The 12,500-nt window shown below is 43.1% G+C and overlaps 2 protein-coding genes across 2 annotated transcripts in view; both read right to left on the bottom strand.

Annotated features, from left to right (window-relative positions):
* LOC310781985 (H-2 class II histocompatibility antigen, E-S beta chain-like) overlaps positions 1-7,388 on the bottom strand; it is a 13,997-nt gene extending 6,609 nt beyond the window's left edge. The window contains exons 1-3 of the mRNA XM_083642636.1: positions 7,297-7,388; positions 6,903-7,175; positions 4,954-5,167 (exon numbers count right to left, since the gene is read on the bottom strand). Of these exons, the coding sequence (XP_083498762.1) occupies positions 4,954-5,167; positions 6,903-7,175; positions 7,297-7,351 (542 nt within the window). The 5' untranslated portion in view covers positions 7,352-7,388. The remainder of the gene's footprint in view (positions 1-4,953; positions 5,168-6,902; positions 7,176-7,296) is intronic.
* A 2,183-nt stretch (positions 7,389-9,571) lies between these two features.
* LOC310783021 (H-2 class II histocompatibility antigen, A-U alpha chain-like) overlaps positions 9,572-12,500 on the bottom strand; it is a 4,256-nt gene continuing 1,327 nt past the window's right edge. Inside the window, exons 3-4 of the mRNA XM_083643799.1 lie at positions 10,935-11,216; positions 9,572-10,511 (exon numbers count right to left, since the gene is read on the bottom strand). Coding sequence (XP_083499925.1) covers positions 10,390-10,511; positions 10,935-11,216 — 404 coding nt within the window. The 3' untranslated portion in view covers positions 9,572-10,389. The remainder of the gene's footprint in view (positions 10,512-10,934; positions 11,217-12,500) is intronic.

The following is a 12,500-nucleotide window of genomic DNA, read 5'->3' as shown; positions in this document are numbered from 1 at the left end:
TGTGCTGGCATTCAATAATAACACATTAATAACATTTCACAGATTGGTCCATTATTCACCCCTAAGCCTCAAAGTCCTCAAAACAACTCAAAAGTAAGCCAAACCTTGCTGGGCGTTTATGATATTGCCCTGTCCTACAGATTGTAACTCCTCATTTAAGAGGTAAAAGACAGAAAGTATTTGTGTGTAATACTCATAAGTAATAGACAGGAAGTAGTATTTAGGTTGGAATGCACCTTTAACCACTGTTTCCTGCCGCGGCAGGTCGGGAAAGAGCGCCCCTACAGGTCAGTGGCAGCAACTGACCTGCCGCGGCAGGTCGGTAAACAGCGCCCCTACAAACCTGCCACGGCAGGTCGGGAAACAGCGCCCCTACAAACCTGCCACGGCAGGTCGGGAAACAGCGCCCCTACAGGTCAGTGGCAGCAACTGACCTGCCGCGGCAGGTCGGTAAACTGCCGAGGCAGCTGCCGCTGCCACTAATTGAGCCAGGCCTCTCTCCAGCTCTGTCAGTGGTGCTGAAAGCATGTCACAGCCTGAAAGTGAAACAGAGGGATGTATCCAAGCGAGATCTTTGTGCTCCACATGCAAGTTAAGCGACTACATATGGCAGTTTTACTGCGATGGTAATCAATTACTGTATTTCAGATCATTACTAACAAACATGTGAAGTTATAAGTTTAGTTATAATTGTATTATCACAAATAATTAAGCTTATAAGTCTATAATCTGAAGGGGATTCTCCAGATTGACTTGGTTGTATATTATAGTTTCATACATGGAGCTAGGGACAAACATGTGAAGCTGTTGTCTTTGGTTGCTCAGCAACCCATGCGCACCTGTTTAGCGCAACCATCCACGCACTTGATGTGTTCACTGTCCACTCAGCGTGCCTCACGTTTTTCCAACTTCCAAGCAGCTCTCTCTCTCTGTCTCTCCCTCCTCCTCTCTCCCTCGCATCTCTGTCTCTCACTCACCCCTCTCTCTCTGACTTTCCCTGGCCTCCCCCCCCTCTCTCTCTCTCTCCCTCCCTCCTTTCTCCCTCCCCCTCTCTCTGCTCTGATGCCAGAGGCTACAGTTGCCAAAATTGTTTGTTTTACTACTTCATTTTCTGTTTTACAAAATGATAAATGGAAAATCAAGTCCTTCTGACCAGCAAAACAGAATATGCCTTCTATTTCAGTTTTTCATTTGTGTTTTTCTGAATAGAAAATAGATGTACTAAAAATTCCATGGACTATGAAGGTATGATTAAGACAATCTGGGCACCCAAAGTCTATCAGTCTGAAGATTAATGACTCTGGGACAGACGGACGATATTTTGGGTTTTCCGCTGTATAGTAGATGTCCGGGCCAAGACTTTCAATCCAGGGAATTTAGCTTTCTGACAATGTGGCCCCCTGAACAATAGAGTTGAATAGCCAGTATATATTCACTGAATGAAGATGATACAAATAAAGTGCACATTTCTTGATAGAAATGTTATCAAAACACATGTGAACGCCTATCTTAGCCTCCTGAGACCCAAGCCTTCATTTGCATTGCATTTTTGGTTTCTCTTTGCTATTTGGGATTACTTGGACTTACTAAGTAGCCTACTGTATTACAAAAAATAAAAAAGTAAGTAGTTTTCTCACAAAATTATGTCCTCACTTAAAGATGTTAGTACAATCTTCACGTGAAAAAGCCTCCAGCCGGCCTCGTCCTCTAAACCAGTGGTTCCAAACTTTTTTTTGTCTTGTTCCCCTTGAGCTGTTTTGCCATGCCAATAGACCCTTCTCACAGGGGCCATTTTGTGTGGAAAAGGCAGAATAAACACAGGTGCCAGCAAAACACTAATGAGGGTTTCCACCTTCCATGATTGGAATGGAATTTGGAAACCCTCATTAGTGTTTTAGCCTTTTCGAAAATGGCCCCCGTGAAAAGGGTCTATACCCCCTCACTCATGCGTGTCAATGATGCTCCTAAATGTGTTCTATTAACCTCAAATTAAACTTGTAGTATAGGCATCTTTCACATCTGATTATTGAGTGGAAATCATTTGAATGACTCACCTTTAATACAATTCTTCCAATTCCAATTGGGGGAAAAGTAATCAGTTTTACCAAGATGGAGCTATGAAATTACTTGGAATATTGTTTTGATCATTTTGTAAGTAAATTGTAATTCCCAATCTGTCCAAGTAACCCCTGCAAGCTGCTCAAGTACCCCTAGGGGTACATGTACCCCTGGTTGGGAATCACTGCTCTAAACAATTCACCCAAAAGGCTCCACCCCTTGGAGCATCATTTGTGATGGTTGTCTTGATTGTCTTCAGCTGATGTCGCCTCCTCTGAACTCTCAGCAGCATCCTCTACTGTAACCTGTCCCATTTCTTCCTCATCATCTGAAATCAGATGACATCATCGTCCCTCAACAATATTGATCAGTTTCTCCTGTTTAGTCAATGAAGTGTGTCCTAAAAATCGGACAATCAGGCACAACGTTTGTCCTGTTGTCCTCCTACAAGTAGCCTACTTCAGGTTTAGCAACTTTGTAGCTTGTTACTATTGCTAAAATTTGTCAAATCTGCATGCATTGACTAATCTCTCAAGACAGACTTTTGACTTGGATCGAAAATCTGTCTGCAAGCTCCGTGAAAAGCCAAATAAAGCTCGTAGGGGACACGCTCGCATGCCGTGCTTTACCCAATCAAAATGGAGCAGATGGTGTGTAGTCAAACATACCATTTTCAATGTGTAACAACGAGCTAGTGTTGCTGTTTTACAGCGGCGGAGGCACTATTTGATATCGAGCGGAAAGTAAATCCATTAATGGTCAGAACCGGTCGTCGGAGCCAATGGCAGAGCTTGCAGGGAGCGCAAAGGGATTTTCTTCACTTGAGTTCCGGTTATTCAAGCATTCAAACAAGCCCCCAGACGTTAGAGAAAAATATATGTTTTTTTTACCGTTGGGTTACCAGATTGTGCATTTACAAACTACAAACGGTACTAAGCATAAATCAACAAGTTTCAGCCATAAAATGTGATCAGGTTTAGTACCTTGTCCACCTTTGTGTTGGGAGTGGCTGTAGAAGGATTTGGTGGAGATTGCAGCCATCTTCTTTTAGTGTACTGTGCTTCTATTACCACAGAATTGCAAAAGAAGTGTCTACAAACGAGGACAACATGTCTAAGTTCAGCAGAATGAAGTATTATGGTGTAGAAACGCCAAAATGTCCTCGTGGAGACCCGAGGCACTCAGGAGGTTAAAACATTGCATTTTCCACTGAGAATAAAATTAATGCCTACACATTTTGTATTGACAGCAACAGCCTGTAGCGCATAGGTCACATGATCACAGCCTCGCTCACCATTATGTAGGTTATATATGAATTACAGTGCATTCATTGTGGTATAAGTAGGAACAGTGAATGAGAACAGTCGTGTTTCCATTACCCTCAGAAATGCGCAAAATCTAAATATCGCAATAGAAATTGAGTAATGGAAACACGTAAATTTCGAAAAACCTCCCAAATATCGCAAAAAGTTTTTGCGCTCTCATGAGGTGGTTTTTCAGATGTGTCGATTTAGCAGTTTATCGCAAAAGTGTAATGGAAACACATTTTCCGCATTTGCACGTCATGTGACCCATCTTCTCCTTTGGAAAAGCAGCGGAAAATGAGGGAGAAACGGTTCGATAAGCCTTAGCAAAACCTCCACAGCAAGTGGAAAACTTTGAAGCAACGCTACCTAGCAGAAAGACGAGTGTTGTGCAAAAGCGGAGCCGGACAAAATAGATAATGTTTAATGGCAGAAATCGGTCCATGGTGACAGGCTGCCTGTGTGCTCGTATTTGGCACAGCGGCGAGATGAGGGGAGAAAAGCACACACCGGTGGGGTACGTGCTCCTGACTGAAGTGAATACAGTGACTGTGAGTAATACATTACACACGTTTCAGGTGCAATGTTATAATTATAATACACAACATTCTGATTATTGAACCAAATCAGCCTTTTCCCCCCTCCATCTCTAAATCGGACCAGTTGTAGGCTATTAGGCTACATTTTTTCCTCTGCCTGTCGCGCTCACTGCATTCACCGCATCCAGCAACATTTTGCGACTCATTTTCTTTTGAATTGATAATCAGGCTCGTTTATATGCGTTGTAACTTCATGTTGTGATTTGCATTGACCATTGGTTGGATTTGAGCATGCAGGGCAGATCCCCGTGCGTAATCACAGTGGCAGCTGAGCTGCTGGTAACGGGAATTGCGTTCAGGTGTGCACGCCGTCAGACCAAACTCAACTTCAATGGAAACGCCTACAACTCGCAATTGTACATTGTCGAAGTGGTGAAATATCGCAATTATTTTGCGAAAAACTGTAATGGAAACACAGCTGTGTCACTAGACTCACCTGAGGGTGTACTCCAGGTGGGAGTCGATCTGGACTCACCTGGGTGTGTCCTCCAGGTGGGCGTGGATCTGGACTCACCTGGGGGTGTACTCCAGGTACGAGTGGATCTGGACTCACCTGGGGGTGTACTCCAGGTACGAGTGGATCTGGACTCACCTGGGTGTGTCCTCCAGGTGGGAGTCGATCTGGACTCACCTGGGTGTGTCCTCCAGGTGGGAGTCGATCTGGACTCACCTGGGTTTGTACTCCAGGTACGAGTGGATCTTGACTCACCTCACCTGGGTTTGTACTCCAGGTACGAGTGGATCTGGACTCACCTGGGTGTGTCCACCAGGTGGGCGTGGCGTGGATCTGGACTCACCTGGGGGTGTACTCCAGGTGGGAGTCGATCTCGACTCACCTGGGTTTGTACTCCAGGTACGAGTGGATCTGGACTCACCTGGGTTTGTACTCCAGGTACGAGTGGATCTGGACTCACCTGGGTTTGTACTCCAGGTATGATTGGATCTGGACTCACCTGGGTTTGTACTCCAGGTACGAGTGGATCTGGACTCACATGGGGGTGTACTCCAGGTGGGCGTGGATCTGGTAGTACCAGTCTCCGTCCGGCATCTCGTCAGTGGAAGAGACATCAGAGGTGACGCGCTTTCCGTCTCTCAGCCAGCTCACATGGATCAGTTTGGGGTAGAAGTCGTAGGCGCTGCACACCAGCATGGCCGTGTGCCTCCCACCATAGGGCGTCATTGACCTCAGCCTGACAGAGGGTGTAGCTGTAGGACACAATGTTATTATTATTATTATTATTATTAGTAGTAGTAGTAGTAGTAAGGGCACCAGGGTTGCGAAGAGTGCCGACGGGATCTTTAAAGAGGCCCTGCCTCTGCCCTGGGCATTGGGGAGATTATTCACCAGAGGGAAGAGCACCTCCTACTGGTCCACCAACACCACTTCCAGCACCAGATGGTCTCCCATCCAAGGACGAAGCAGAGTCAACCCTGCTTCGCTTCCCCAGCAAGCCAGTGATGTCATTCAGGAGCAGCAGTTCCGGTAGTAACTGCAGTACTTAGACTTGTCATGATAACTACTGTTTGTTGGTCCATATATTTTCCCAGAAATAATTGTGATCATGATATTATTGTCATTTGACATGTTTTTTCCCCCCACTTCAATTGGACCTTCAGCTGCCAGCCAAGATCCTTGGCAAATTAAACAAAGATAAAACAGAAAGTTAACTTAATAGACTTAAAGCTAACATCATCATCATCATCATCATCATCATCAGTATATAAATGGGAGCTAGGGCTCTGTTTGTCTGTTTCTCTGTCTGTCCCATGTCCCACTGATGACATCATCAGTGATGTCATTGTAACATCACTGATGATGTCATCAGTTATGTCAATGTCCATTGTGACATCACTGATGATGTCGAAGGAGAGAGACTGAGGGAGAGCGAGAGAGAGGCAAGGGAGAGAGAGGAGAGAGAGCGGGAGACTGAGGGAGAGAGAGAGAGGGGGCAGGCGAGGCCACGCAACAGCCGAGCTGTGTATGCGAGCTGCAGGGCGGGCGCGCGTAGCAGGCGAGATGCCTAGTAACTTAAACCAATTCAACCTTAATAAATAAACCTTAATAAACAGTATTAGATATAATTACTTTATCTAAATAAAGAGTTTTTAACCGAGATTTGGGGGAGACGTGTGTGTGTGTGTGTGTGTGTGTGTGTGTGTGTGTGTGTGTGTGTGTGTGTGTGTGTGTGTGTGTGTGTGTGTGTGTGTGTGAGCAGACAAGAGGACAGAGGCAGTGCGAAATGACAAAACATGTCTCAGCATAGTTTTCGCGTCTTATGTAAACAAACATGTAATGAGCAACAATTATTGAGGTAAGACAAATGATTGGGGCCATGTCCATAGGGTATATCATGATAAGTGGATTCATTGATTATTGTGACAGTCTAGCAGTAGTATTAACAGTACTAACAGTAATAGTACTACTAGTTGCAGGCAGCATCAGTGTTTTGCCACCAGATGGTGTCACTGAGCTCAGTCTGGTTCAGGATTTATCGACTCTTTAAAGTGAAGTAATATTATTTCCATAGATGCATAGAGAGAGATATTAAAATACTTCAATATAGTGAATAAAAAAAATACATTTAATGATAATGACTGATCCATAGAGAAACTATAAACTGATAAATATACAATACTTTTAGCATACTGTGATGTAAGAAAACAAATATAGATGTCGCATTAAGAGAAGAGGTTGACAGCAGACATACACATAGAAGTAGGCTACTTCATAATAGACTTGATATGAAAATAAACTTCAACTCAAATTGAAACAGTAGATACACTAAACGCTGACAAGGTTTGTAAGGTTTGAATTTATCTTTCAAATGTAATTATTTTAAACAGAGATGCAGACTCCGTAGTATTACTTTAATCAGTGATGTGTGTACCTATTATTATCGAGGTGTATTTGATGATGTTGGATGTAGGAGCAGCAGCTCACCTGTCTTAGTCAGAATATTCGGGTACCAGATCTCAATGTTGTATTTGCAGTATGCCTCCTTCTGATACTTCCTCCTCCTCAGCTCTGCAGGATCCTTGTTCCAGTAGTCTGCTTGCTTCATGCCCACTTCACCATAGCCGACATATTTCCCCACAGTGCTGCTGAACCTGGCAATCTCCATCTTGTTGTAATACACAGAGTAAATGTACTCTATGTCCTTCAGCTCAGTGGAGTTGAACACACAGCGGTCCACTTGACATTGCATAAATCCATCTGGAGATCAAAGACAAAAGTAAAACCAATCTTTCACAGATATAATATGAACATTCAAACGGAAGAGTATTATGAGTTAGTTATTGATCAGCTCCAGGTATTGATGATGTATTGATCCTACCTGCTCCATACAGACTGATGAAGAGGAGGGAGAAGAGCAGAACAGATGAAGCCATGTTCCTCTGATGAGTTCACTAAACTCTGACAGACTCCAACTGAGTCCTGCTAGAAAAACCAATGTAGGAGCTACACACTGCCACTGGTCACATGACCAGCATCACCTGTTGCCAGGCAGACAGTCCAGCCTAAAGGCTGCTGGTGGCAGAGCCAGAGAGCATAATGGGGGAACTACATCCACCCTGTAATACTGATACACATAGGCCTAAAGCGGCATTGCCCAAACTATGGGTCGCGACCCAAAGTGGGTTGCGGATCCGTTGGTGGTGGGTCACCAACTCGCAGACCAAAACAGATACTGAATTTGAAGAGAGGGGTTTTTCCACCGCGGTGAAGTTACTTTTAGGTTGGATATTCGACAGACATCGAGTGTCTGTCAAATCCAACCTAAACTGACTTAGCTCTCTCTCTCTCTATCCCACTTGCTCGTTCCCTCCCTCCCACTACCACTACACATCCATGGTGTCCATAGCTGCTGTTTGTGCGTGTTTGTGTTCTCTCTGGAGTATATCCAAGGCTTAAAGCCCAGTTCACACCAAAGACCAGACTGGCTGCAACTTGTAACTACTTGCAACCAGCTGCTGCGACTTGACGAGTAGAATTTCTGGCCACGCCATGAGATGAGACGGGCCAGTTTACACCGCTGCAACTTTCCCTGCAAGATTTTTGTCTCGTTGTGAATTGTTGGTCTAAACTGGGCGCATGCGTCTGTGTACCACTACCAGGGTTGTAGTTGAGTCACTATGTCTGGAGTCCGAGTCAAGTCCTCAGTGTTCTGAGTCCGAGTCGCCAAAGAAGAGTCTGAGTCAAGTCCCCATTGCCCGAGTCCCAGTCCAAGTCATCAAAGTTTCGTCTGCAGGCTTGAAGAACAGGCAGCAAACAGAAGTGCTCAGGTGGATATCAGGAGTGTGGAGTAGACCTTGAAGGTGCTCTTTAGTTGGAGGGACATAAAAATTGAAAAAAAGACCAATAGACCTGAAAAATCAATTATTTTCTTTTTTTTCAATAAACATTTGTCATATATACTCCCTTAATATCATTTCAGTTAGTTTTACTTGAGAAGAAAAAGGGTTCTTCATGCATCATCCAGCAAAATGCAGCTGAACCAGGTGCTTCTCAGTTTAAGGACAGCAAACTTCCAGGAAACAAAGGAGGGACTGGAGCACACGGATAGATTTGCAGCTTTTATTAGTGCAAACATCTCATCATCAGAGTCACAAGTGAGTTTCCTGGAAGTCTATTTTATTTCAGTGAAAAAAAGTCCTCCACACCTAGTTTTAACTATAGTAACCTTGGTTCCAAGATTGGCTGCAGTACTCCACTCTGACACAGTCAAGGAGCAGACATACATGCACACACAGAAAATTCTACATTGAAGAGACGACAGGAACGGAGTGTCAAGTTGACCCAGCAAGACGCTGGCATCATTTATTTCTTAATCTTAATCTTAAAAACCACATGGTTGCCACAACATAATTTTAAAAACAGCCATTTGAAGGGATTAACTTTGTGACACATCAGCCCAAACTGCATGCCTAAGCATCTGCACACCAGCGTACAATATTTAAAAAGGCACATTAAAATTTTATCATTTGATTATCTTATCTGTTTGTGTGTATTGCTTTTGTTCCGTGTATGTATTGTTATCCCTTGTGTATGTATTTTTATCCCTTGTGCATTTTTATTATATTGCTTTTTTTATTCCTGTTTTCTGTATTTATCTTGTAGTTTTTAGTTGTTTATGTCCCCGAGGACTGCGGGTGAAAATTAGCTTCGGCTAACCCCCGGCACTTTTATCGTTATCCCCTATGGATGATTCTGTACGTGTATAACTGTCTTTTAATGTGCATTGTCCTGTCCAAATAAACAATAAAGTAAAGTAAAGTAAAGTAAAGTAAAGTAAAGTAAAGTAGAAACTACAAACATGCAGATGTAAAAAACCTTGTGCAAAAAAATGCAAAAGCACACACTGTTAATTACACAAAGCTCACAACGTTAAATTCACAAAGCACACAATTTTAAATTCACAACACAAATTATATGAACACCCCCCCAAACTGAAGCCATGAAATGCAGTGACAGTCCGAACTTGTGCACATACTCCCTATGCATGATTTAGTCTACTACAACTAGCTAGTTCATATTATTAGTTAATTCATCAATAACAGTTTATAGCATCAGTCTTCTCTATTAACACCTATCATATCTCAACTGACCTCCACTATTATTGTTGTTGTTGTTGTCGTCGTCGTCATGTCTGTTACATGTTAAGCCCCTTCATTCACTTACACACACAGCATCACAACATGTCTGTTACTCTAAATTATAATATGGACATTTTCTCACCGTACATCTCTTTATTATTGCAGAACCAAACAAGTCACTCACTCCCATCCATGCAGCTGTTACAGTATGCTACACACATACAGTATTATTACTTCCACTTGTAACACACTCCAAGGCCTATGATAGATGAACATATTTGGGATAATAATATATATTTAAATAAAGAAGCGAAAAAGAAGCAATTAGCCTATAGCAGTATACAGTAACCACATCACGTGTCCCATCCATGTCATGGGCAAAAAGGCGGTCCCATGCCCTCTTAAAATCATCACCTTTATCATTGACTCTAGCTATAGACGTGTTCATGATATTATTTCTAACATGAATTCTATGCTTTTTTTATTTGGAAAGGCTGTACTTTTCCATAATCTGAGCATCATTCAGGCAGCCGTGACCACGCCTATATACTTGTAACAGAAGTATGCATAATAAATGCATTGATTGACTGTTCACTAACTCTCTTCCCCAGCCAAATGCCACAATAGAAAGCTTTATGTTGTATGTTGTATTGTAATGTTGAACAGTGACAATGTAAATATTCATTACTTAAATAAATTAAACCTTCTATCTGTATATTCTTTTAATCAGGACAGATCCACACAGCAGAGAGAAGCAGTTTAAAGCAGTAGGACAGAAAGCAGTCTATTAACCGCCGCAGCTCCTTCAGCCCGCCTCACATCATCATAACTGATCAGTTGCATTCGTTTCCTTTGATGAGGAAGAAGGTTCCTGTGGCCACGCCCAGCACAGCCACGGTCAGACCCAGTCCACAAAACACTGCAGGTCCGATCCCCGGCTGCTCCTGCTCCACATCTGAGGAGGAACCAAACCCATCAACACACATGAACACACACAGGAACACATCAAGTTTTGTTTGGCTGGTTAGCTGTAGCTGGTGTTAGCTAATTGTAGTTTTGGTTGGTGTTAGCTAACAGTATTTTTTGTTGGTGCTAGCTAACTGTAGTTTGTGTTGGTGTTAGCTAACTGCCGTTTTGGTTGGTGTTACCGAACTGTCGTTTTTGTTGGTGTTAGCTAACTGTAGTTTTGGTTGGTGTTAGCTAACTCTAGTGCTGGTTGGTGTTAGCTAAGTGTAGTTCTGGTTGGTGTTAGCGAACTGTAGTTCTGGTTGGTGCTAGCTCACTGTAGTTCTGGTTGGTGTTAGCTAACTGTAGTTCTGGTTGGTGTTAGCTAACTGTAGTTCTGATTGGTGTTAGCTAACAGATAAAGGTGTGTCACCCCAGAATCGGGTCAGCGGCCGGCTCAAGGCTTGGTGCTCCACAGTACAGCTGTAGGTGTCTCCAAGCTGGGGGATGAACCTCAGCATGGAGACCTGGTTGAAGGTTAAGTCTTTGTTGGGGTAAGGGGTGTTGCGGCTGGTTCCTTCGGTCACGTTCTGGTCGTTCCTGGTCCAGTAGACCTTGACGGGAGCAGGGAAGAACCCGCTCACATGGCAGATGAGGTGGTTCTCCACTCCGAGCTCCACATCATCTTTGGTGTAGATGGAGCTGTGAGGAGCATCTGCACAACAACACAATGTACACCATGTAAACACCCGTTCAATTCATATCAATATATATTTTATTCCTCAGTTCTGTCATTTAAAAGAAGGGCTTTTATTTTTCACGAGCACTTAATATATTTTTCACAGTAACATTAAACACTACCAGAACAATGATTTCATACAGGTTCTCATCTCTCAAAAGTATTTTTTTTTTTTTTTTTTTTTTTACAAAACTTGACATCTCAGGGGGGACAATGGGCCCTATCTTGGTATAGGCGCAGAGGTGCTATCCGCTTTTTGTGATTGCGCACCTGTTTGCATGCCTTAATGCCTGCTTTATGCTATGGTCCAAACAGGATTTGGGCGGTGTTAATTATTCACAGGTGTTCCCTGGCAATGCCTGGGCGTTACATCAATCAAACCAATCAGATTCCCGTCTCGTCTGTGGTGCCCCAACGACCCTCCGGGTTATGGGATAGGTGAAGGTGCATTGCAAGTAGGCTACAATGACCAAGTTCCCTCAATTAATTTGGCATTAACCCCTCTTTGCGATGTGATAGAAGTTTCTCAGTGAATTATGGTTGATTGCCTCACTAAATAATCTGCTGGTTACTCAATTTTAGCAGCAGAATTTGATGTCCTGGTGCATGTTCGTGCGTAATGACTTATCCAAAAGGAATTCCTCTGCAGCGCAGAGATTATGGTGCGCTCGCCCCCAATTTGCATTGCGCACAGCGTTAAACGAGCACAAAACAAGCGCAAATGCAAACTTACCGCTTTTGCGACGATAGGGCCCAATGTCTGATTTATGTAAGGATGCGTCCTTATTGTCTTTTGAACTCCAAGAAAAATACAACCTCCACATACATCAGCTTTTCAGATACCTCAAGGTTCGAGATTTCATAATAACCAGAAAAACTACGTTACTTCTCCTACGTCCAACTAAAACATCTATAACCCATTTATATAATGTTAAATGTTAAAGATATCGAACAGCCATGGAAAAATGAACTTGGTTTCAATATTGATGAGGATGAATGGTTAGTGATATGGGATCATACAAAGAAGATGTTTAACCGTGCTAGACTGCTGCAGTTCAAAATGCTGCACTGTTTGCAAATTTCTCCCAACAGAAGACACAAAATGAACCCAAAGCTTTCACCTCTGTGCCTAAAATGTAAGATCTCAGTAGGGACCTACACTCATCATTGTGTTTGGTCCGGTCCTAAAATCCAAGCATACTGGGCAGATATTTTACATGACATGGGAAAATATTTGGTGTGCTTTGGATTTTAACCCTC

The sequence above is a fragment of the Poromitra crassiceps genome, assembly GCF_964638095.1.
Source record: "Poromitra crassiceps genome assembly, chromosome: 9".
In the NCBI taxonomy this organism is placed as follows: domain Eukaryota; kingdom Metazoa; phylum Chordata; class Actinopteri; order Beryciformes; family Melamphaidae; genus Poromitra; species Poromitra crassiceps.
Note: the sequence above shows the minus strand (reverse complement) of the source record. Positions and strands in the feature narration are given on the sequence as shown.